At 41.6% G+C, this 25,877-nt stretch overlaps 1 protein-coding gene across 1 annotated transcript; it reads right to left on the bottom strand.

Annotated features, from left to right (window-relative positions):
• Window positions 1-1,834: 1,834 nt before the first annotated feature.
• LOC147795203 (ubiquitin carboxyl-terminal hydrolase 34-like) lies at window positions 1,835-25,514 on the bottom strand (the record flags this gene model as incomplete). The annotated part of the gene is made up of 11 exons (XM_087132212.1): window positions 1,835-2,043; window positions 4,532-4,736; window positions 6,421-6,555; window positions 6,983-7,120; window positions 14,009-14,088; window positions 21,303-21,426; window positions 22,148-22,269; window positions 23,188-23,292; window positions 24,097-24,204; window positions 24,981-25,107; window positions 25,436-25,514. Coding segments are annotated over 11 exons (1,432 nt in total), but the record flags the coding sequence as incomplete, so codon positions are not given.
• Between the last annotated feature and the right edge of the window lie 363 nt (window positions 25,515-25,877).

Raw genomic sequence — 25,877 nt, 5'->3', positions numbered from 1 at the left:
AATAATTGTTATTAGAAAAAGCATTGTTTGGGTCTTTTTGAGCATGTTCGCATTAGCTCAAGTATCTAAGAGCCTCCCAGTGGGAGGGGATGCGTACCAGGTATTGAACTTGTCTAAGTGTTAGGTCAGGCTCTGAAAGTTGGAATAACATTATGTTTTAGCTGTTCAGATTAACACGGTCATTGCCACTACAATACATGGACAGTGTGTACATTTAAAATAATCCATTATCACATCAAAAGGTGGCCATCAAAAATAACCCTTGGGTGACTTTTCATGGACTCAGTTTCCTCAGACAGGACACGGGACACCAAATTTTTTCCCAATTTTCCCATGACCTTTCAATGACTTTCCAGGACTTTTTATTCATGATTCTCCATGACTACAGGAACACTGATGCAGCCATTTAGGATGAGGCAATGCTGGGCTAAGTAGGGTTGGGATGGAATTGAACAGGAAAAATGAGGTATAAAGATAAAGTGTTTCAGAGTATCAACTTAGACCTTAGGTAGGTGATGAAACAACCTCAAACCAGTGTTGAGGAATGATACTGAAAAAAGACACGTCCAACCAAATTAAAAGGAGAAACTCAGGTCCAAAGCCTGTTTTTCAGAGAGTTTCTGGCATTGATGTGAATTAAACTGCCCTTTAGGGCAAGTTAATGTGACGGATATATTCCTCAACCTTAATTTTCCAGTCCGTTGTTTTAAGAGAAAGCCTGCAGAGATAATACCACATGATATAAGCAAAACTAAAAACAATCAAAAACTAGACAACTAGAAATCAAAATTTTAAAATGCCACGCCCCTACCGTCAATCATTTTTGATTGATGATATTGAACATTATTTTTTCACTTGGTCTGCTGACTGTGTGTGGGTGTGCGTGTTTATTTTGTTTAAAATCTTTTTGAACTGACATTTTTGTCAGCTCTAAAAAAGTCAGCACCATCTTGAAATGCTATAAACACAATATAACTGGTTGACAATTGAACAAGCCCACCATGTCAGAACTGTTGATGTAGGCTGAGCACAGATGTCCAGGCAGACCACTCCATGTGCTCAGCCTCATTGACCAATCTATATAAATTGGATGTGTACAGTGCCGCAGAGCAAGCAGTAATTCTTGTTCAACAAGAATAAATTTTACATGTTTACTGCGGATGGTGGCTATTTTTGGTATTCATAATAGCAATTCAACACTGCAGTGTCCACTTGGATAGAATTACAGCAAAATAATGTACAGGACAAGTCAGAAGTATGAGAAGACATATGAAGAATCCTACTTGGCTGGTAGACAAGCATCCTACTTAGCTGGCTATCATGCAGACAGACCTCTTCCAAGGAACAACTCCACCCCAGGACAAAATACCAAACTGGAAAATTTATCTGAATTTCCTTTAACAGGTATAAAATTGGTCGTCACTATTTTTAAAAAAATCAAACAGGTGTGAGAAGTGATCTTTAATACCATCGGTTTACACCAGAATAATGAACCTGTGAAGCTGTAAAAATGGCTCATATTGTCTGTTCTAAGCATTTAATCAACTGTTCAATACTCCTTGCCAACACATCTACAAAATGTTGTTGTTTTGGAGATGACGACAATGATGATGACCTTCTGACTGGTCCTATGAACTCTGAAAGATTCCTTACAGTACTGCTGCAGGTGTTATCACTGAAGACTTCACAGCTTGGGGCTTTAACTTCAAGAAGCATCAAGGAGTGTGACGTCTCAGTATTTGCACCAGAAGGCCCTGTTAAGTCCTCACCACATTTATCTTCATTATCAGATGACTGCAATGTGTTCTCTGCTGTTGTATCACTTGCCGTGTCTTCAAGATGGATGATAATCAGCTTCTGTTCTGATTTCTTGTTTGTTTCCACATATGTCTGGTGATGGTGCTTTGGGTTCTACATTCCCATGGTCTTTCTTTGAGACAGGAGCAGGAGGTGGCGGTGGTGGAGGTGGTGATGAAGAGCTCTCCGTGTTTTCTCTGACATCTTGGCTTATTTTTCTCTTCTTTTTGGGGACAGCTTCAGAATCTGTGAAGCAGGAGAAAAGGTTTCACTTTTACTGTGAGTTATCTGATTTATAATTTTGAAGGAAAAGTTATTAACTAATTTCAACTTAAGCACCTCTTCAGGCATTTGTTTTGGTTCATCCATGTCTTCTACGTTTGATGTCATGTCTGCCAACTTTGCTCTCCTTACAGTAATTAACATTCTTCAATGAATAAATAACAAGTTCCTTTTTCTTTCAAAATCTTTACTGTTCCCTTCCTGTCCTTAGAATGCATTTTATCAACGTGGCCAAGTGTTGCTTCTGAGCTTTCATGTTTAACAGAGATGCCACAGGGTTTGCTGGAAAAAAAAAATACCCAAACAGATTTTTTTACATGTGACAAACAGCTTCGAAGTAGAAGATCAAGCTTAGTGAGCAGAGTGCACAGCGAATGGGTTCTCTTCTCTTGCAGCCATGTCCAGTTCCACTTACTTTTCTCCGTTGCTTCAGAGGCTTTTTAAAGTTGTCCATTCTTTTGAATATTTTAAATTTTTCCATATTTTGACCGTACACGATTACATTGTAGACATTGATCGACAGCTCATCCTGTGAAAACACACGTGCACAACCATGATGCAACACATGAACTGTGTACATAATCATAACCAACTTTACTTGCTCTGCTGTGACGGCAAGATTTTAGTGATTATTTTCCTGCTTTGTATTCTTTATCGTGGTGTTGCACACAAATAATCATTTTACTGAGTTTTTAAAACTAGTTGATACCTAAATTTTTTTTGTACCACAACATAAAAATCAACCATTCAATTGGGTACCTGTGCCTAGCACCTTCTTGTATCAAATCTCGTCTTTTCGCTGATCGTGTTCGGCGTGACATGCCACAGAATTTCAGGTTTGTTTTAACTTGGGTGTTCTGATGACATCACTTTCTGTGGTCACGTGTTTACAAAAAGAGTCAGCAATTGGATTGTCCATGAACTGGTCTGCTGTAGCAGTCAGGCTAGCCCGAAAGCAGGATTCGTTGTGGTCGCAGCAGGGTGGTGTACGCAGTGCATGCAACACAGGCGGTCACACTTGGAAATGATGACTTGAAACAAGGTCTCGCAGTGGTCTTTTACCTACTATTTTTGAGGCGACCTGACAGTGTTTTTTTCATCGGTGTCACAAAAACTTTGAGATAACCGGATGTAGTGTTGTGAACATTTTGAGTTACGGAGACATTTTTTTACATAAAATTGTAATCTTTTAGCAAGAAAAAGTCAGCCTACAAGATAAGACGGTCTGTTGACTAAACTGACTTGGAGTTATCAAGATTTTATTGTATATCCCCCATCCGCATAATGTTTGCTGGCCGCTTGGAAAAAAGGGCAAGAGCTGCTGCAAGGCCCACGCAGGACAATCATCCAGCCCGCAAATGTTGTTAATTTTCGAAGGCTTAAAATTCATTTTTAATAGTACCACTTGTTCACACTCGGCTTAGATTTATTAGGATTTCACGTGCAGTGGAACCATTAGGGTACTGTGCATGCTGAATTGGGGCTTCAGCATGCTGAAAATTTATCTTGCCAATTTTTGTGTACTGCAGCTTAGAGCGATGGCTCATGTACAACGTGATGCCTGCTGGGCGCATCCATGTTTGTGCACAAACCAAAGGAAAACTCCAAATTTTATACGGCATTTGTATGGCTATTTGCATATTTGCACCTGTATTCCAAAATGATATGTCAACAAAGCTGATACGCTAAAAACCTGACTCACAATCAGTAAATGAGCATTACATTTTGCTCTGCGTAAATAATGTGTATGCACTACAGATGCTTTTTCCGTGACTTTTTTATTTGGATTTAAGCGGTACCCGATGCATGTTGTATTTTGAGTACACAATTCAATATTCTATCTTATTTCCGATGTTCAAAAGTACGCAGATGGATTAACAATGTCTGCACCCAGGACGCCGTCAAGTTTTATCTGCGTGGAGAATGAGAAGTTAGCACTCCAGTAATTTAATATCACTCTATGGTGTTCAGACAGTTTCCTGTGCTGTGCAGTACTTGGTAAGTGGTTGTTTCAACGATCATTAAGGCATGCAGGTGCAGGCAGCGCATGCCACATTGCAAACATGCATCGCAGACTTGGTTTTTAAGCTACTAAAGAGACAGAGCTACACGTGCATACCATGCTTACCCCACACCATGCATGCAGTGCATGACCGTCACTGAACTGTAGATGCATTCAAGGTGAAAATAACACATTCCCCATTTGTGTTTTCTTTTCCTGCCTTTTCTTTTACGCCAGAAGGAAACAGAGGAAAAGTGGTATTTCAGGGTGTGTTTTGAAAAAAAAAGGAAATCTGGATAAAAACCAGAAAAGTGGCATCTCTAGTTTAAATTGATTTTAAAAAATTCTATCTCTAAAATGATGTAATATTGACCTCACGTTCAGAACCCCTGCATAGTACTGTATAGAGCCATATTACTAGTCAACTTCTCACATTCAACTTCCACCAACCTTGCTGATGACATCCATCAATATTGCTCCTCTTTTCAGTATCTTTGTCAGCAACATCCAATGACTGACCTCCACTGGCTTCAGTCATTCTGAGTTCTCTGTCCTTCCTACATGTAGTCAGGATACATTGGAGAGCCGGTAGGAAATGTGGGTTTATGGCCCTGGGTGGCACCACAGAAAACATCAGAAGGAGAGTACGCACATCCTGGTCACAAAATCCAGAAAGTCACTGGCATTTCATTGATTTACCTCTGAACAAAATTTACCTTAGTTACTAATAACTACTGATTAGCTACATCCTGCTGTATACACTTCTATACTGGTGTTATTTAATTCAAATATGTAGCAGTTACGGACTACATTTATAGAGAGATATTTTCTAATATGGCAGTATTCTTCGAAATCGGGTATTACGTCATCAAAAAGCAATGGTAATAAGCCAACATTCACTGAAAATGTAAACACAAAGGCCAGCATGAGGTTGTCTATGTGGCAAAATCCCCTTAACTTACGAGGTGGTATCCTTTATCGATCCATTCATTTTCAAATAAGTATTATTTATGTGATAGAATAATAATAACAATAGATTAATTATGCAAATGTTTTGAGGTAAGACTGATGCAGTATTGTGACACATAAAGCTTTAAAATGAAAATGACAGAACAAGTTCTTGGGTTATGACTGCGACGACAAACATTGCCATGACAATGTAGACATGACACCAGATGACTCGAACCAAAAAGAACAGAATGAAATATGTGGTGGTTTCCCTTCGTTGTAAAAAAGGTTCAGTAAACATTCCCAAAACACTGGCAAGAATATCAAGGTACTGAAATTCAATACAAAGTTTGCCAGTATGTTAGTATTTATGGATCATCAGTTAGTACTGTGCAGTTTTGAAAAAAACAAGGCATTATTTGGTAAAATAAAAAACCATCCAAGCCTACTTTGCCCCTTTGACCTGTTGGCATGGCATAACAAACTTTATGAGTAACCTTGAAAGAACAGGAATACTCTCAGGAACTGACTTTACAAATTTATGAATACAATCTTATCGCAGCCTAATGCTCCAAATTACCTCAATTTACAGGATTGCATTGACAGGCCAGCTATACTTTCATTAAGGGGCCAATCTAGTTATCTTGAAACCTTGTTAGAAACCTTATTCGTGACATATTGGTACCCTGTTTGTAAGGGAAGGTAGGATGGTTAGGTGCATATGACCTTATATTGCAGTATAGGGTTGAGAAGATTCAGCTGGGAGACGTGGGAAACTGAAGAAGCATATCCTCACCTGCCAGTGTCAGATTACCTTGCTGAAGAAGTCTTGATCAAATAAATACTTAAAAGAGAAAGCTGTGGAGGCCATTAACTTGAATGCCCTAGTGAAGACAGAGTCCCAATTTCATCAGGTTTGTGTGCTTACAAGTGCACTGATATGCAAGTATTAAGAGAGTTGAATGACTTTTTATAATGGAATCGCTACTACTCAGTGTACATTCAACATTTCAGATTTTTTTAAAGTTCAAAATCCTTGCCTTTGTAGGGATAAAATGCAAGATTTTCCAAATCAGTCGCCAGTATTGTATGTACATACATGGCCACCCAATTTTCATGCATGTGTGTACATGTACCCAGGAATGACATGGACTGCTGACAATTGTTCCTATACAGGAGTAAGATTTCCTTAACTTCTGCATCATTATCACATGTCCTAAATATATCTTTTTTTAAATTTAAAGTTAATTTTCAATGTTCAGTGAAAGTGCACATAAAATTCAGGAGCCAAGGGAGATGTTCGGTATGCCTGATTGTTTGTTCTAGCGGTGTTTGTTATAGCAGTGTTGACCTGTATAAGAAAAAATTGGAAGCTGAACAATTTTACCTACCCCGTTAGCTTTATAAGCAGTGCGCTCAAGTTCCTCTGGTTTGAGATGGTCCAGATCATCTGTATCTCCAAGGATGCCACATATGAAGGATTCCACTACTGACTCCCAGTTATTGCATAAAATATGCTTGTACACCTACATTTTCAAATAAAAAATTACTGAAAAATTACTGTACCCATAAAACCAAATTTTAGTAGAACAACCAATCCTATAAAACATCTTTTCTGAAACTTTGAAAGTAATTGCCGGTTTTAAAAGTTGAATCTCTCATGTCATTTCTTTCTTGAGGAAAGGCCTTCATCCACTTTCTTACCTTTTTTGACATGTGCATAGAGTGACCAGAACATTAAAACTATCTGGAAACAAAGTAGTTTATGTTGTTGACAGATTCATTACTTTGCCAAGCCTTCTTCCTGAAGAACCCAAATTGCTTAAGGTAAAAAAATGCACAAAATAAACACAAATAATGACACAGGGTATACTATAAAATGCTCAAAATCTACAGGAGCAATTGTTCAACTTAAGAAAACAACTTGAAATGTACCACCCTTGTCTTCCTTACCTTTGGGAAAAATATACAGAAGAAAGAGTTGATAGTTGGGTTGTTAAAGGAGGTACGTTCATCCAATAAGATTCCCTCTACATAGTCATGGAATGTATGATGATTGCACAGGAGCTGAACACCAGTCTTGTCACTACCCTACACATAAAAATCACCAAAGAGATATAGCAAAGCTTTATGTACACATAGATCTTCTCATTTAACAAAACAGCAGTCGGTTTTTGAGATTATACAAATAGTGTAAACTACCTTTAAAAAATGGACATGGTAAATTTACCATTTCAAACAAAAGCCTTGCCCCTTGATCCAAATATGCTAGTGCTTATACAACACACGACATGTACAAATATATTATGTGTGTTCTTCGCATCGCACAGCACACTACTGCAACAAACCTTTTGCGAGTTCAATTTAGATAATGTCTGGTACACTGAGTTATCTGATTGCACATAAAAGTAACAATCTGAATTCCACAGACCAAAGACACTGATGCTACACCTTGTGATTTGGGGCAAACTTTGCTGCAGCGATCACCATCTCTGGAATGGACTGGTTCCTTTGTGCCCTTCTCGTCCATTGAGAACAGTGTATTGTTGCAAGGCGTCTGTTATGTGACTAAGCAAAAGCTTGCCCCAAACCATGAGGCAACAGTGCTTTTAGTTTGGAGAATTCAGATTATGTTCATGTGAATTAAAAGAACTTAGTGTACAAAATTTAATTCAAATTTAACTTGTTAAAGGCTTATTATGGTAAACAATGCGTCGCATGCATCAGTCTGGACTTGCACACCAGTACATGCTGTGAGTTGTGTATACATGTGAATACGGTGCATCAATATGAAGAAACAGGTTTCATTGAGTACATTTGGAATAATTCTAATTAGCTCATTAGCTAATGAGATCTAATACAGAGTTGTTTATCTACTGGATGAAATGCAGCCATTTTGTTCTGTGCACTCGCAAGGATTCATTTCTCAGGACTGTAAAGGAAGGGAATGTTATTTTCCAATAACATAATATGCATTTGTACATTGTGCATTGTGAGTAATATGCATTCTACACATTTCATTGTTTGTAACCAAGATTTTGCATCAAACAACAGTTGAACCCAAATTTTTTCGGGGCATTCTTTTTTCAATTAATGAGAGATCTGATTTAGATTGATTAAGAATAAGCTGATCTGCTCTGCTGCATAGGGCTGAGTGAATTCCAATAATTCACTATCTGAATATTCGACCTTCAATTCGATCAAATATCCGAATATTCACTCTACCGACTGGCAGATCGTCGATGAACAAAAATATACAAAATTGGTTGCAGTAACACACACAATTGTAGTTATAATCATTTGAACAGCTTCTCATGTCTAGGAGTACCGGCATCTCCAGCCAGGATTTAGCAAAATTTAAGAAAATTTAAAATTTACTTTTTGCCCTGTTGAAATTTCTATTCCTTTTAAATTTTTTTATGATGTACTTTTCGAATCGCAAGATTTCTGTCACTTTCCATTTGAATTTGCTTGAAACAAGCCTCCGTAGTGCAACTTTTCTCATTTAAAACAAAAAAATCTCCATTCCCTTTCATGAATTTTGCATTCAAATATTCAAATTTGGAAAATAGTATTCAAATTTTTGATAATCGATCGAATATTCAGATATTCGGCACAGCCCTACTGCTGTAATGACCAGTTGACAGGCTGTAAAAAAATTGGTTAAATAAAAGCTTTCAACAACTTAGTTTCTATAATTGTATTTGCAGGCAATAATAATTCTCTTGTGGAAGTTCAAGCGGTCTTAAAAAACCATTTAGTGCTGAGTTTTACTAGATTTCAATTTTAAAACAACAGCAAAAGCAGATCCAGGACAATTTTTTAAGGGGGGATTGTTTACTGGGGCCCCAAAATTTGGCAATTGTTTTACATTACCTCTTACATGTATGGCCGTTTGGAGGCCCGAGGCTAAATTTGGGGGCTTTTTACCCATTAGTGGGGGAAGGAAAATGAAATAGTCTTTCAAAGTTGCCTTTTAAAATTATTTTCTCAATAAAAATACCAATTTAGCTTCTTTTGTGAAGACGGGCCAAGTTATCTACACTCCGTTGATCTCCCAATGAACTATAGTTACAGGGACAGAATCTTTACGGGGACACACAGAAATCTACACAATCTGGCCCACCTACCAGGGCAAAACACCCAAACGTCATGCCATTACAGGTTATGCCTTCCCATGCATCCTCAAAAATTAAAGAGTTTTGTAATCACTGTGATAAGCTCCGGTAAACCTTTCGTAAATTTGTAACAAACCCAGCCTCTGAGACACCATGGAGACGCCAGCAACAAATAACCTCTAGGGTCACTACCTATGTAAACTTCAACTCAGGGCCCCCCTTTTCCAAGTGGAGTGTGCAGTGGATTCACTACAATGGAACCCTCTGTGAACAGGTAACACCCCCCCTGTAGTGTGGTATGAGTCTACTAGAGAATACTTACCTGAATCACCCACTAATGCATTATTTCCCTAATGCCAGTTAGCCATTCTCTAAAATCTGATCAACTGCAGTGCGCCCTTATCTGCCATAATGCAACGATTCATTGCTGCCATGATGGTTGTCTGTAATTGATAGTTACTATTTCAGTGGGCAATGGTGTCATGTGTCACTGGAGAAGGGGTTGAGTTGAACTCTTGGTAAAATCATACTTGAGTTCTTTGGTCCTGCACAGATCCCATTTTAGGGTCCAAACTGGGTACCAGAGTTTATCAAACAAAACCCCTGAGTAAGAGTTAATGTTTGATACAAAGATATCTGGAGGTTCAGAGATGGGCAAATGATGTTTGGTTTGGAACCGAAGTGCAGGGATGAAGCAGTCTCCTTGGAATTCCTGACATATTTTGTCCCTTTGTGATCGAAATTGCATGCAGGTCACTTCCCCAGAGAGATGTTGTCACTACTGACGGGAAGGTCTGTTTCATACTTGTATGTATAAGAGAAGCTCAGCTAATTGGTGTAGGAGGGCTTCTGTGAGCTATTGAAGAACCAGACCGCAAGTCCCAGGATGGAAATATGTAGCAATAAACATTCCCCCTAGATGTTAAAAGGCTGATGACTTGAGAAGTAAGGCCATCATTCAAACTGTTGTGAACTTTTATGACAGCTAAGCAACAATTACTGATCACTGCTATTTGAAGGCCCAAATTATAAAGACGGAGGAAAGTCCATAATGGTGGTTACAGAATGTATTGGTTTGTGATAAGGATTGCTCTGTGCACAATTGAATGAAATGCTGCAGTCAACTGTCATACATCTCACGGACAGACAACCACTGTCCTCATGTGGCCATGGCCACAGCATTGCCATAAAGGCCTCGCACCTTGAAGGATCGTTGCACAAGGACGAGCAAGTCAAATGTAGAACCTCTGACTGTAGGTGCAGAGTCTTGGACTTTGGTTGGAAGAGGAAATCTGCTTGTTTTGTGAGAAAAAGTGGTGGATTGATGAGGGGTCTGGTCAGTAGGGAATTATTGGTGTAGCCAAAGCAAAGTGATGAGAACGATGTGATGTAGCTCTTGTTTTACATCTTGGCGAGTACCACTCAGAAATAAAGTTATCAATGAGGGTTGCTGTTTATGTTGAGGTCATCTGTCTAGCAACAGAGATGTGAATGGAATAGTATGGAGTAGATTGTAAATGTGGGTGCATTTGACTGAGATTTTTTTTTTTTGGCGGTGGCCGGGCATGTGTGCACGGCTGCTGGTCAACATGGCGTCTGCTTTTCCAAGATAAAGAACAAGTATTATGATATTTAGTGGCTCTTCTTTGCTTCTCTCAATTCTTACTAAAAAAATTGTTCATTCAAACACAAAGTGTGGTTGAGGGATGTTTTTGTCAACTGTTCAGCTACATGTACCTGCATCTCCCAAGCACAGCTACATCAGCCTGGTCTGTCAGGCTGGGGGACTGTGCAGGGTTGGTACTATGGGGTGCTGTTACATCGAAGTTGAGGTCCCGCTTGGGAGATGTACCCACACATGAAATAATTCTCTGAGGAAGTAGGGTGTTTGAGTAAGGTAGCTCGAATGGATAGAACTGACTGAAATACCTCAATACGTTCTTGCCTAGTGACGACTTGTTATCATGGTAAGGCATGGCCACTGCCTTAGTGTGAAAACGGATATTGAGGGCCTGCATGGGAAAGTTCGGCAGGTTCTCTAGCCTTTATTCCATCATTCACGGGCAGTGGGATGCGATGATTGCCCCAGCGACACAACCTACATGACTGCTGATTTCCATCAGTGTGAATGTGGTTAAAACCATCAGAAACATGACTAATAACATGCAAGATCAAAGAGAGATGACCATGTTCTCTGTGGGACTTAAGGAAAACAGGTAACCAGGGAAATCATGCTACCAGAGGAAGGCTTCAGGCTCTCAGCACAAAAACAGCCCTTTGTGACTGGAGTGCCATCTGGTAAAATGGCTTTCTTTACTGCTCAACAAAAGCTGGTTTGTGGTGGACATACAGGGTCCCATAAATCACGTATTTAACCCTCCTGTTGGTCAAATCTAATGTGACCAGAGGGTTCAACCCGTGGCACAGATGGATTAATGTACTTCATGCTCACAGTCACCCTGACTGTGTTAGACCTCGTAGCAGGCAGAGTGGGCACACATCAGCCACACCCAATACCCAGCGCATCTCTCCACTGGACCTGACAGCACGTACGGTAAGTGACTTGGGAATGTCCACACGCCAAGTACAGGGTCGGCTCACCCAGGAGGCCACAGTAGGCCCATCTTTGACTGAAACCAAACTAGTCTTCCGTCACCAGGTCGGGACTGCTAGGGGTATACGGCACTTCCTCTATTATATACTGTTGCCTTCAAGCGTGACAGTCACGGGAAAAGAGGGAGGCAAGGTCCACGTACCCTGACCAGGATGAGGCCACTAGGAATATTGCTGACCTTTTTCTCTTTTATTCCGTTCTCGGTGAGCACGGTCATCACGGGAAAGGACAGATGGCAAGGTCGGTGTTCTATGATCAGGGTATGGCTGTTTGGGCTATACTGCACTTTGTCACTCTTACCCTGTTCTCGGTGGTCAGCGGGTTGCAGCAATCATGGGAGACAATTGACAAGAAGGTTGAAATCTGGCACAATGGACCACCTGCCAGCCCCAGGTTTATAGCGAACATGACTCTAGAGCGCAGGGTCAATTCACCCCAGAACTTCCAAGAAACTAGGTCTAAGTTCTCAACTCCCTTCGGTCATATCCTCTGTCACAGTAATGAGAACAATGGGGGTATACCTCACTTCTCTCTCGTTCTCAGTGAGATGGAAGTCACAGGTGAACAACAGAAACTCAGCCTGTGTTCCCTTGCTCGTATTCATCAGCTCCATCCTCACCATCAGTGACAGTAGGACGGGGGTGTTCCTTAACCCCAGGAGTGTACGAGTGTGACTCCATGGAATTGCCCTTAGAGAGCAGGGGCAACAGTGAGCACTCTGCTCTATTTTCTACTGGAACTACTGATGGTGGGCTTTGAAGATGGAATGATAGGGAAACCAGACATTCCCTTATACACATGCAAAATGGGGAAACAAAAATATGTATACATGCAACGGCTGTACAGTCTAGGTACAAACCAAGTACTAACAAAGCAAACAACATACATATATAGCGGGGACGCCCTAATGTGCATAAGCTACATTAAGAAGAAATATAAATCTGTGAAAGGGGGTTAACTTACTATAAGCTCAGTTGATCAAGATATATCACAGATGCAAAGCACAGATTACAAAAAATCAAGAGGTATGAAAAACACGTCTGTGTACTATAGCGTTAAGAAAAAGGACGATCATGGCAGCAATGAGGCGGCAGAATCGATATGCATAATCGATAATTGTCGCGATAAACTCCAAAAGATGTACTGTACATGCACATAGGGAAGTCAATGCACCGCGTGTTGAGCCCCGCATTACTGCATTTAGGCCACACAAATACTCCATTGAAAACCTCAAACCACAAAGTCACTGTTGGCCCCAGCAGCTGCAAGGGTCTTACAAGTATTAGGGAGCAGAACCAAACCAACAGACTGTACGCGTGTGGAGAGGTCACTGGTATTGATGTGCTCAACCACATGCTGTTAATAAACAGACATCAGTCAAGCAGTGTAGGGCTTGTCATTTGAAACTTCTTGGCAACCGTGGCGAAGGAAACTGATACCGAAGTGTGTTTTTCTAATGCCGACTTACACCAAGGATTTTTTGTGGTCTTGTAGAAAAGGGAAAGAGTGAAACATGCAGAGAAATGAATGACAACTTAGAAATACCGACTTAGAAATGAGGTGAGGGCATCAATACCAGAAGCCCCTCTACTAACAAGCATGCACTCTGTCCATTTTGGAGGTTGCCTTATTGAGCGAACTTTACCGCTAATGTGTGTCCCATGATATGATATGATATGATATATGATAATTTAAGTTGAAATTTGCATAGAGTTCTAAATATGGAGATAATACATATACATCAGCTTTTTTTTTACACGGCTCTCATGACATAGTGGAAAATGATGTCATCACGGTAATATCGGATATCATGATATTTTTTCATGATATTGCAATATAAAAAGAAATGAATATTGAAAAGGCTTACAATGCAGTTGATCAAGTTTTAGCACATGGCTAACTGACGTTAGGGAAATAATGCATTAGTAAGTGATTCAGGTAAGTTGAATGCAGTAGACTACTGAAACAAAACTCCTTTATTTGAAGAGAGTGCTGTTCAGCCTAAAAACTACATATATGCTTTTCTTATCTATGAGAAACATAAATCTTCAGTATAGCAAAACCATGATATACACGGCAGGCTAATGTTCTATACCAATGTCAATGCTGCATGTTCTGTGACACATCACTGTAAACATAAAATATGATAAAGATATGTGTTTTCCTACGATGAGAAGCAGCTAAATTTGAGGCTTGATACAGTTTATCAAATATGGCCACAGAGACCATAAAGGATGCTGAATGTACCTCTGAGTGGTAGATGATTTTCCAGAGCTTGGCAAACCAGTCCAGTTGCAATGGAACACCTTCCAATGCTACTAATACACCTGAAACAGCACAGATGTCAATATTCATTACATTACCAAATATGAATGGATGCCATTCTGTCAGTAGCAGTAATCTCATACATGAGTAAATAAAGCTTACTGTAACGGGAAAGAAAATTATTTCTTTTTAGTGAGCACTGTGTATTTTAAATGTATTTCTTTTTCTGAAGCCAATTTTAAAAATTATTTTAAGGGGCAATTTTGGATTCTTTGTGGAATAACTGCTCTCTGAAATTGATCAAAGCACGGCCACAGTTGGTAAATCAAAATAAAAAAGTGCAAAAATCTCCTTCACATAATCATCATGTGATCAGTATGCAATCAGAAGCTACAATAGTTTAGGCCTCACTGCCCACTATGAAGCAGCATTTTTTAAGGGGGTGAGATTACCTAACAATTTTTGTGACATTTATGACCAAACAGTTTATTTCTTACTCTTTGAGAAGTTCACATTTTATTTGATTGAGTCAAAATGACAATAGCATGGGGATCATGAATAAAGCGGCTTCTGAAAACAACATATAATCAGAGAACTTTTTTAAAAGATGCTTAATGTTTTCATACACTTTCACATACTTTTTGCTTGCCTGAGGACCCTTTTCAGTGCCCCAGAATCCATTAAAGAAGGCCAAACATCTAACAATTGGAATGGCCTAAAAAAAAATGGGAATGGTTTCCATCAGTATGACAGTTAAGGCAAAAGATAAAATTCTCCCTCACATTATAAGTGTGTGGGATGGGTCTACTAGAGAATACCTACCCAAACAGTCACTACATGCCTATTATTATTCGTTGAAAAGTTTTGCACCCTGACCTCCCACAATGCAACCCGGCTTTGCTGCCATGATCGTCCTTTCGAAGCAACACAAAGAGACGGAGCCAAAATGGGGAGGATGGGCCAGAGAGCACTGTTTGGGTAGGTATTCTCTAGTAGACCTGACCTACACTTAATGTGGGGGAGGAGTCTATGGCACTCTACCTACCCAAACAGTCACTACATCTGCAGAGTGGCACCAATCTAGGAGGGTTGGCTATGACATAAAAGTGATAGTCTTGAGCATAAAAATATGCACTGAGAATAGTACCAAATTAATGCACTGAGAGGTAATAAACACCAATCTCACCAGAAAGGGATCTCCAGGCTGATTGTCCCTTTGTTTAGTCTGCAGATGGCTCCTTTGACCTCTGCACTGCTGACAGTAGGATCATCTTGCCATGTGCACAGTCACTCTGCAAGACATCTTTTAGGTAGCAGGAGGTAGATGTAAGAGATTTCCAGCAGGCAGCCTCAAAAGTGTCTGCAATGGTGATCCCACAGAAGTAAGACCAAGACGTAGGTATACATGTAGCTCTTACGTCATGGGCTCTGATATAGTGCTGGCTCTGGTTATCGGGATGTGATGCCCAGTTTGGATTAGTAAATTTAATAGCTCAAACTATCCAGTGGGCTATGATGTCTCTGGCCAGTGTGGTTTGGTAGAAGTATTAAAAACTTGGAAAACCGTACCTCTCAGGTTCTTGGTTTTGGCTAGATACCACTTCAGCATATGAACTGGGAACCAGAGCTTGTCTGCATCGACTTGCACATGCAAAGCAATAGTCGGTACAAAAATTTCTGGTGGATCAAAAGAAGGAGATTGGTTTTGGTTTAAAAGCCAACGGATGGAATGAAGCGAACGTTGTGTGGCTTCCAATGCAGCAATGGAGAGGGCTTGAAGTTCAGAACCCCTCCTGGAAGTGGCCATGGCCAGAAGGAGGCTAGCTTAACACTGGTATGCAGCAGGGTTGCATTACCTAGAGGTTCGAAGGGGGCATCAGTGAGCATCCTTAGAACTTTGCTCAGGTCCCATAACATGACTAAGCACCTTAAGTGTGGGTGCTCAATAAACATACCACGCACAAGATGATGAAGGACAGTGTTATCAGATACAGAGGAGCAATCCATGAAGCCAGAATGTACAGCCAGAGACACCATAGCCAATTTACCATACAACGGCACTGTCGGTGCTGAATGGAGAATTCCTGACTTCAGCTGCTAGAGGATGTCTGGTCTTGCCAGAAGGATGAACAGCTGGTGAACCAGGAAACTGGTTAGTCTAGGGATCCGAGGCTGAAGTGGCCAGAGAGGGGCGATAAGCAGAATCCGACAGTGTCTGCACTCTATCTTGGATATGACCCTCGGAACAAGAGAGATGGGAAAGTGTACTCTGGTAGGCCGGTCTAATCAATCTGCAGGGCGTCTGTAGCCCACGCTCACGGGTGAGGCATTCTGGTGCAAAACACCAGGAGTTGGATGTTGTCTGCTGACGCAAAGAGATCATTGAGGTCTCTCTATCGCTGAGATGAATAGTGCCATGAGCCAGAGCATCTGCTACAGTATTGTCGGGCCCTGCGATGTGGATCGCTTGCACGTTGATTGAGTGATCCATCGCCCAATGAAAGATTTCCCATGTCAGGACACACAGCCGGGGAGAGCATGTACCGCCTTGATAATTGATGTAGGCTACTGCTGTGGAGTTGTCCAAGCAGATCAGGCCGTTTTTCCCTTGATGTGTGCAAGGAAATGACACTGATACGATTTCTTTGGAATTCAGTGCTCCAGTTGATGTGGAGAAGGGAGGCCCCCCATCAGAAAAGATGATGCATTGGTCAAAATAACTACCTCGGGTTTGGCTTGCTGGAAGTAGCGCCCGGTGAGTAAGTGGTCCTTTTTTAGCCACCATAGTAGATATTGATGGACATCCTCTGAAATGTTGACTGGTATTCTCGATAAGTTCTGTCTCGGGATGACAGGGAGAGAGTAGATGGATCTGGAGTGGTCTCGCGGAGTCTGCACCACGGTATCAGGTCCCCCATACTGGCCGTTAAGCCAAGGAGACAGAGCCAAGCAAGGACAGGTGGTGACTGCGACAAGCGGAAAAGAGAGCCGCAGTTTTGAAAATTGGTGACTCGGTCGGCCGTCAGAGTGATTATACCCCTGTGGAGATCAAGTATTGCCCCCAGGTACGCCGGAAGCTTGGATGGTATCAGGTTCGGCTTTTCTAGGTTGATGAGAAAGCCAAGACGGGAAGTGAGTTGCGGCTACGGCCTCGTCTAGGGATCGGCCCACGATCAACCAGTTGTCTAGTTACTGGAAAATTATGACATCTAGCTGGTGTAGGTAAGCCCCAATGGTCTTGGCAATACGTGTAAAGACTCTGGGCGAAGTTTGATAGGCCGAATGGCAGGGCACGGAACTCATATACTCTCCCTTCGTACATGAATCGGAGGAACTTGTGGTCCCGCTTGTGAACGGGTACAAAAAGGTAAGCATTGCGAAGATTGATCGGTGAGGCCCAGGACGGAACTAGTAGGGATTGTATCAACGTCAAGATGGTTTCATGCAAAACTTCTTGGGGTGGATAAACTTGTTCAATGGCTTCAAGTTGACGATGGGATGCCATTTGTCTGTTCCCTTTTTGGGTGTGAGAAAGAATGTTGAAACAAAGCCCACTCCGAGCTGGCTGGGGTAAACATGAAGGATAGCCCATTTTAGAAGAAGGGAATTTATCTACCACTCCAGTGCCAAGCATTTGTCTTTGTTGTGAGGGACAGGAGTCGGCCATAGTATCGCTTCGGACGGCAGGGCGCTTGTAAACTTGAGGGAATATCCAAGGGCCAGAGTCAAGAGGACCCAGCTGTCCAAGTTGATGATCCAATGTGAAGTGTAACAGTCACCTGCAACGTCCCTGAAGGAACAGGGGGCACATGATGACTTCCCACAGAGCTGGAATGTCTGACTCATCCTGGGAGTGATACGGGTTGAGGCCCAGTATTTGCTCGATTGTTGAAGAGGGGGACAAAAAGAGTGACGCATCATGAAAGTCTGGCCCGATGTGGGCCTGACTTGGCAGAAACTACACTGCTGAGGTCGCTGCGAAGTTGAAGGAGGTGTTTTGTGGAGCTATATTTTCTTTGCCGTATCAACCCGCTTAGCCTTGGTCTCCAGCATGTCAACAAACTTGCCGGCGAAAAGGTCTTCCCCGAAAAGCACGAAGGCGAGACTTAAGTCCCTCGTAAGGAATATGCATTGCATCAAGGTCATTTGATCTTCTCATTGAAGTCGCCAGACAGGATATTAAAACAAACTGTTCAAACGTATTGTTCAGTCCTTCATCAAGGCCACAAAGAGCTAGGGCTGCAAAATCTGGGGGAGACTGGGGAATTTTACTGGCGCGCACAGGAGATGTTCTTCAATAAAAAGAGTGGGAAGGCAGTACAACGGAGCCCAAAGCAGGAGGCTTAGTTGAGCTTTGCGAGCGTGGATTCTAGCAGGGACTTGTCCTTATCCTGGAAGGTCGCCTTAGCAGATGGTTTTTCTGGAATCAGTGGAGATTTTGTCTTTGCCGCATCGGGAAGGTCTGGGACTGACAAGAAATTCTCTAATCTTCAGCCGGGAAATAATAGAACACCGCCACTCGCTTGGGAAGTGCACGCCATTACTTGGCCTTGGCAAGGGACTTGAAAATCTACACGAATAAGTGATCGAGTGGGAGTTCAGGAAAAATTGGTCCGGGAGACTCCACTCGAGCCGTGTGGCATTTGAATGAGCCATGGCTGGTGTCCTCTTTGGGGGAGTGACTGATGGCAGGCCGAGCACGTTAATCATGTCCTACTGAAGAAGATCGAGGTGGCCCTTGGACAGAGTGAGGGCATTAATGGAATCAACTTTGTCCTCTGAAGAAAATGCTGGTTACGTGGTCGGAGACAGGGCCGTGTCCTGCTACGAGCCATGTGTACTCCCGTGGGGAGTGGCCTGCTCTGACAGAGGAATGCCCGGTTGATGTAACTCCGCTGTGGAACCCCGTCCGGTGTCATCATGGCTCACGACTGAAGGGGGTTGAGGGGGCTGGTATGCCAGGAACGGGTCCAGGGCAGTAGAGGCCGGCGGTGGTTTATCGTTACGGCGGTGAGTGATGGAAGTCCGGGCTTCATTGATGGATAGGAAGGCTGAGATCTGTGGCTCATAAGTTGGCTCAGGATGATCGAAGCGGTGCCTCTTCTTGGGTTTCAAAGAACTCGATGAAGAGGAGTATTATTTGTGTTCGCCTATCCTAGTACTGGGTGACCCTACATCGGAGGTGGCAGTCAGGGCTTCAGGAGGTAGAACACCCAGGGAGTGTTCCCAGTCGAGGTTGGTGGGAACTGCAGAATTCCAGGCAGAGGGACCAGGAGAAATGAGGTCCGATGACCCAGTGATGCCCACTAGAAAGCCTGAGCTGCAGATGGGCTGTGGCAGCTTGGAGCCCCACTGGCATAAAAGCCTGGTAGGCTCCACAAAACCCAAAATAGAGTTGGTGGGTGCCAGGGTGTAGTGGCTCAACGGCGCACCAGAAGATGACTTCAGTGTCTTGGCCGGAGGGAGTATGCACGGAGGCCACAGGAGAAGTAGTCTTCTTGGCCGATGTCGAATGGCAGATGGTGTTCTTTGGAGCATGGAGGAAGGACACTGAAGGAGTTACAACTCTGGCACATCAAAGTGCTCCATGATCATCGCCGCACGGTCAGACGAACAATAATAAACATACCGAAAATGCCTTATTACTGCCTGCAGCTTAGTTGAACAAGTGGGGCCAGTAGTATCGTAGCAATATTTGTGGTGTTTTCTTTGCAATTAACTACAACTAATTGCAGTGACTAGGAAATAGAAAGAAAAATATCTGTCGTTAGATTTACTTTTGCTGTCATGAATAATTTTTTAAAAGATGATGATGCACTTTCCATTATCCATGCAATGTTTGCAGTTTTAGTTTTTCACTCGAAAACATCAGTTTTCAAAGTCTTTGTACGAATTTGGCTAAGACTGGCCAACAACATGTTGACCACCACAAGACAGTAAAGTTCACGAAAAACAAAATGCGCTGTTTCACCACAAGGAGTGATCATGAGATTTCATGAAATACCTTTCAGTGTAAATTCCGCGATAAAAATTATTCAAATAAAACACAAAATCTTCTTGGCAACTTGGCTATTTATTCCCAAAATAAGTCCAGAAGAAAGCGTTCGATAAGGGCAATAACTGTTCATGAACACTTAGGGTACACAGCCTAATAAAAGCAACTGTGCAAGCATAAAATTTGATGTTGTTGTCAGATCATATCAAGCACCAACAATGGTATGAATATTCAACTTCCTTTACTGATGTACACAACGTTTTTAAGGATAGAGATTATCGGCGAAAAAATTGTGGCGATGATCATGGTGTACAAAGGGGCTTATGGTTGTGAAAACAGGTGGTGCGTTGTATGCATTGCCGCACTCTGGCTATGGACATACTGGGCATGCCAGAAAGCGGTAATGGTCAGATGTTATAACCCAGGCAGTTCGAACTCCTTCTGTGTCCTTCCTCCATGTTTGGAGTTGCTGGGGGAACACTGGCTGGAATGCCACGTGGATTCCTCTGGGCCATGGTGGTTGAAGGGCATGAGGAACAATGATGGAAAGACGGGCCCCGGGAGCCGTCTGATGGGGCACTCTCTCAGGAGCCCCGGCTGGCTGGCCAGGCCAGCAGTTGACCAAGGAGACAGGGTCCTTGCCTGATCCTGGCAGTGTCCCTGCTCAGGTCTTCCACAGTCGACCACAGAGCTTCTCCGTCAGCTCCATGGGGTGAAACGAACCAGGGGCCTGGCCAGATCTTAGCTGGAATCCCCTGGACAATGGCAAGGCCTTTTCCTCGTCCGGTTAGCCGGAGAAGACAGGGGAATATAACAGATCCTGACAGCAACCCCCTGAATTCAACCGGCTAAGGACTGTAAATTATTGGTAGGGCAGACACAAGCGTAGCTGGAACGAACCTTGCAGTACCAACAATAAACACCTGAAGGGTGCACAGAAGGAAAATTGAAGAGAAGAACACAAAATATACACACAAAAATACTCTTACCAACAAATAGATGAAAATCAAGGTAATACTTTATTCACAAAGGAAAGATTGGTGATCAAATCGACACAGAACCTGAAAACTTGATAAAACAAAGATGGCTCGAGAAACGTGTCTGTTATGCTATGGCGTTAAGAACCAGAAGGTTGATCATGGCGGCAGAGCCGCGTTGCATTGTGGGAGGTCAGGGTGCACTACAGCCGATCAAATCTTTCCAGAAAATAATAATAGGTGACTGTTTGGGTAGGTAGAGCGCCTTACACCAAAGCTTTGCCAAAACATTGTAGTCAATTACTTAGGTTGATGGTATCCTCAGTGAACAGGTTGATACTCAGTGCTGTGTGACAGAGGGTCTCAACCAACTGATGATATGGGAGAAAGTAATCACGGAGGGCAGCATCATAGACTGGATCAGAACCCTGCATTCAACAAAAAAAAACAGGTTCACATTTATGTCTGCAATAAACCGCTTCAGTGTAAATGCAACACACTGAGACATTTGGTTGTTTCTCGCTTCCAACTACATGTAGCTTTGCTCCATTACACAACTACATGACGTAGTATTCACATATAAATGTCACTTGCTGTCACTGCAACTTTTAAGAATAATGAATGAAGGGGCCATCCATTAAGTAATACACAAATTCTTCAGATTTTAAATCCAAGGCCCCCAATGCATACACATCCCATACTGTAGTTTGGCTTAGTTTGGCTTATCCCACCAGTGGTGCAGGGTGTAAAATAATTTGTTCTATGATTTTTGGTGTCTGCATGTACACATTGCCCCTAATCCTCCCTCCCCACTGTAAGTGTATGCAATGGCAACAAATCTAACCCTCCCCCCGCTTGTGGATGGCCTATACACAGTAAAGAGTAACTGTGCAGACACACTGTAAATACACTGCTGAAGAAAGGTTTCATGTATTTATCATCTTTTAAATGAACCCAATGAACCCCAGAAAAGTTTGGAAGTACACAGTAGCAGGCCAACAAGCCAAGGGATTATCAAGTATGAGTAAATTACGTCTTTAAAAACGATAAACAGTTTTGAATACGAATGTTGCATGGAGGTCTACATGAATACACTGTGCTATGAACATGCAGACAGTAAGCCTCATCACTGTAAATGAACATTCTTACATGTGATGTTTCTAGCTGACTTGGATGAAGAAACATCTGTAGTTCTGGCCTAGGAGGTCGCATACTAGTCTTGTTGGGGGCTGGCTTGGGCATGCGCCTGGGAAAATATGGACCTGTGGCCACTGAAAGATAATACAAACAACTTGTCAATATATATTTCAAGTTACAAAACAGCCGATATTTTTCATTTGTCTAGGAAGAACACATTATAAACTAACTGAAAACAAATATCCACTAGATACCATAATTCACAGTTATCAGACTGAACTTTGTTTTTGAATGAACTAAGCTTTTATAACTTCACTTTTAAAAGTTTTATGTTAAGTTAAACTCCTGCATGGAATAATACCTTAAAAAACACCAAACATCACCAAAGTAATGAGTCGGATCAGTTTTAGCAAGACTTCCTCATCATAATTTGGACATATATTGTACACATCAATTTATGGGTTTTGGGCTGTGACCTACTCTGAAATTTCTGTAAATCATCTTAAATTGGGGAAAAGATTGTGAGTGGTGATGTAGTTTGATTTTTAAAAAAATCACTTTTATCTGCGACGTCTTCACGTTCCCCTATTTCCCCTGTCCCTCTCTTAATTTTTCCAATTAAATTGCAACTAACAATAGGAATAAGTTTTTGTCCTTTTAACCCTAACATTCCTCAATTATTTCATGTCAATATGATTTTCCATACACTCTAGGAGGTTTAAATAAACAAACTTATGACAGGGTACATGTAAAAACTTGATTTGGGCAATCATAAACAAACTGTCTGTTTCAATTCTGGAACTCTTCAACCCAGTGTCACTGGTCTGATAAGTTAACAGGCCATATACCTGTACATGCATGGGGGTTACAACCACTGCATATACTGTGCATGCATCGAGAGCTGGGGGAGGGTCTATCAAGTCAGCCTTTTGTGTATATGTCATGGATGGCCAGCTTACAACTCCTACCTCCACCCCCCCCCCCATTGTAAGAAAATGGAAAGACTGAATACCAAGGAATGGTCCTTATTCTGAACACTTGAGTATACTTACATGGGATGTTATTCTTTTGAAACTGGAGATGTACATGGAGGATGATGGGCACCAGTCTCTGCACACACTCTCTTGGGTACAAGACTACCAACTCATTCAACAGGGCTGCCGGAAAGGGAAAAAACGTCAACTGCAAATGAATGACTAAAGTGTTTTAGTTCAATTCTTTTATTTCAGTTGTTTTTGGAAGAAAATCTGAGTTGTTTTTTAAAAGACTTTGGAAAATGGAAAAGAATAAAGAAAAGTCTTCTGTAAATTTTGTAAATAAGAGAAGGAAAAAGAAGAAATGTAAATGAGAGACGAAATAATGAAGAAAAGACAAGAGGTATATGAGTAAAATTCTTTGAGAAAAAACAGTGTTGTCTGTGCTTTTTTGTAAGTTCATTTTATATAATTGGGGGAAGAAGTTTTCAGGGATGGGTTCAAATAATAGTCTTCAAAAGTAAAAATGGGTGAATTAAGTTAGGCAGAAAAGCAGACATTAGGCTCTAATGAATAGAGGTTCTGCATGGCAGCCATCTTTCCGGTAGCTGCTTTTGTCGCGGAGGAATAGCACAAAAGGTCTACTCAAGTGTATCCCTGTGGAACAAAAGCTCTTACTGGAAAAATGGCTGCCATGCACAACCTCTGTGTTGAATAACACAGGGGAAAATGCTAGAAGGTGCATGGACAATGCAGCAGTACCTAGCACACACTCTAGCAGCACAGCCTGACCGGGTGCAGTGTGACCCAGTGTACGCTCCAGACCCGGCCTGGTTGGCCTTGGTATGTGTGAGCAATAAAACATTATTTAATACCAGCAGCCCAGCAGTCAATCATAAAACAATACCCTGCCTATTGGGTTAATTAAATAAAGAAAAGGCTTTGACAAATGTCAAAAAGTAAACTGAAGTTTGCAATCAAATATACCTAAGCTTTCCTTTCTGACATTGTCTGGTGTGTAACAGTTAAGCAGTGTTAGCAATTTCTGTGCAAATTCCATACGTTCTTGCCACTGTAGTAAGGATTGCTTCACATCTGAAAGGAGATAAGAATTAGTATTATTCACTCACATAATGATAAATTTATGAAATCTTTTGAACTAAAAGCATCCCAAAATATGAGGTATCAATTACTCAGAGAGTCAACAGGTGTTTTCGTTTATATGGACCATGTTTTTTAAATCAGACATTAAGATTCATGTTCCATGCCAGAAGAGCTGATCTCTTTTAGTTTCTTGTATTTTGAACTTGTGGCAAAGCTTGACAAACTGTAAGCAGAGGTGCCATTGGAGGAAAATAAAATATCCACAAAATGATCACCAGAGGTTTCAGAGGGCCCCAAAGCAGTGTAGTATCTATGGTACACACTGTGTTTGCTTCAAGATACCCCTTAAAATACCAATTTCTTATGTTGTATCTCACTGTTCATGTGGACAAACATCTTAATGGTGAACTCGGGACTTTCAAGATGTTAAAAAAGCTTGTTTTTAAAAATCCTGAAATCAGGAAGCATCCTGACAAATCTCACCCCTGTGTAAGGTAAGTAATTCCAGTGTACCTAACCACAATCTTTGGTCAATGCTTTAAACTGATGGGAATTGAGAAATGCAAGATGCCCCATTATTTGTCAATAAACAAAATTACAGAAAACTATGGTTTGTTTCAGCTGAATCCCATTTGAAGACACCCTTTGTGCAAAGACAAATGACATGTATGTTTTCCACCTGTACCTTTTGATCACAAATCTAACCACACTCACAAACACTAACTCACAAATCAAGGCTAGGTAAATTTGGTTGTGCTTCAAAATACCTTTTCTTTCCTTGTATTTGCTAGCACACTGCAATGTTAGCAGGGTGATTGACAACAGCTCCACCAGATCCCCTGTCACATGGCATGCTGTGGCTTCATGGTACATCATATGAAGTGTGTTGAATGCCTAGAAACAACAATCAAAATTACCCAGGCTCATACCACAATACAATATCCTCCCTCCCCCAGGCCAAAAAAGGGCACTCAGGTTTGTTTGTTTATGACAGGAAAACCTGACAGTTGCTACACAGTATCTTCCCATGCCAGTGAAGAGTGGTTTGTCAAGCCTGTATCCAGGCAAGTTTAATGTAGTTAGTGTCACGCCTTTCTGAGAACTGACCAATTCCAGTAGACTTACTAATACCTCCAAAAATACATTTTAAGACTGGAACAAACTTTCCACTTCTCTAAAATCATCTAAGATCAAATACATAAATAATCTTGGAATTACTTACATCTGCTAGTCTACTTAACCCGTGGTAAGTGATGACTCCTAGTCTGTCGTCATCATTTTCCAGTAAAACACGGAAAGCACTGCAAACAATCCAAACAGGTTTCTTAAATCAGTGGAGGCAGCTGAGAGAGATGTATAAGTGCAAAAAAGAGAAGTTCCCCTGTGAACCAGGAAGTGCAAGAAACTGTGCTCAACCAGAAATATGCATGGTTCTTAAATATACACCTCAACAACTGGAAACTATGAACTTAAACCATTTTGGGCCGGGGCATTTTTCAATGTTGAGGATGCTGGGCCGGCATCATTTTTTCCGTTTTCAAAATCCTTCAACAATTCATCATTCCATTTAACAGTCGTTTATAGCCACACGGAGTAATCTTCAGGCACTACTCTAAGTTGACAGGTGACTTTCATTGACGCCCGAATATTTCAGCCAGGCCTGC

This window comes from Acanthaster planci, unplaced genomic scaffold (assembly GCF_054643075.1).
Source record: "Acanthaster planci isolate LZ-2023a unplaced genomic scaffold, COTS_SCS Contig130, whole genome shotgun sequence".
NCBI classification, from domain to species: Eukaryota; Metazoa; Echinodermata; class Asteroidea; order Valvatida; family Acanthasteridae; genus Acanthaster; species Acanthaster planci.
The sequence above is the reverse complement of the archived record's forward strand: the minus strand, read 5'-3'. Positions and strand labels throughout refer to the sequence as shown.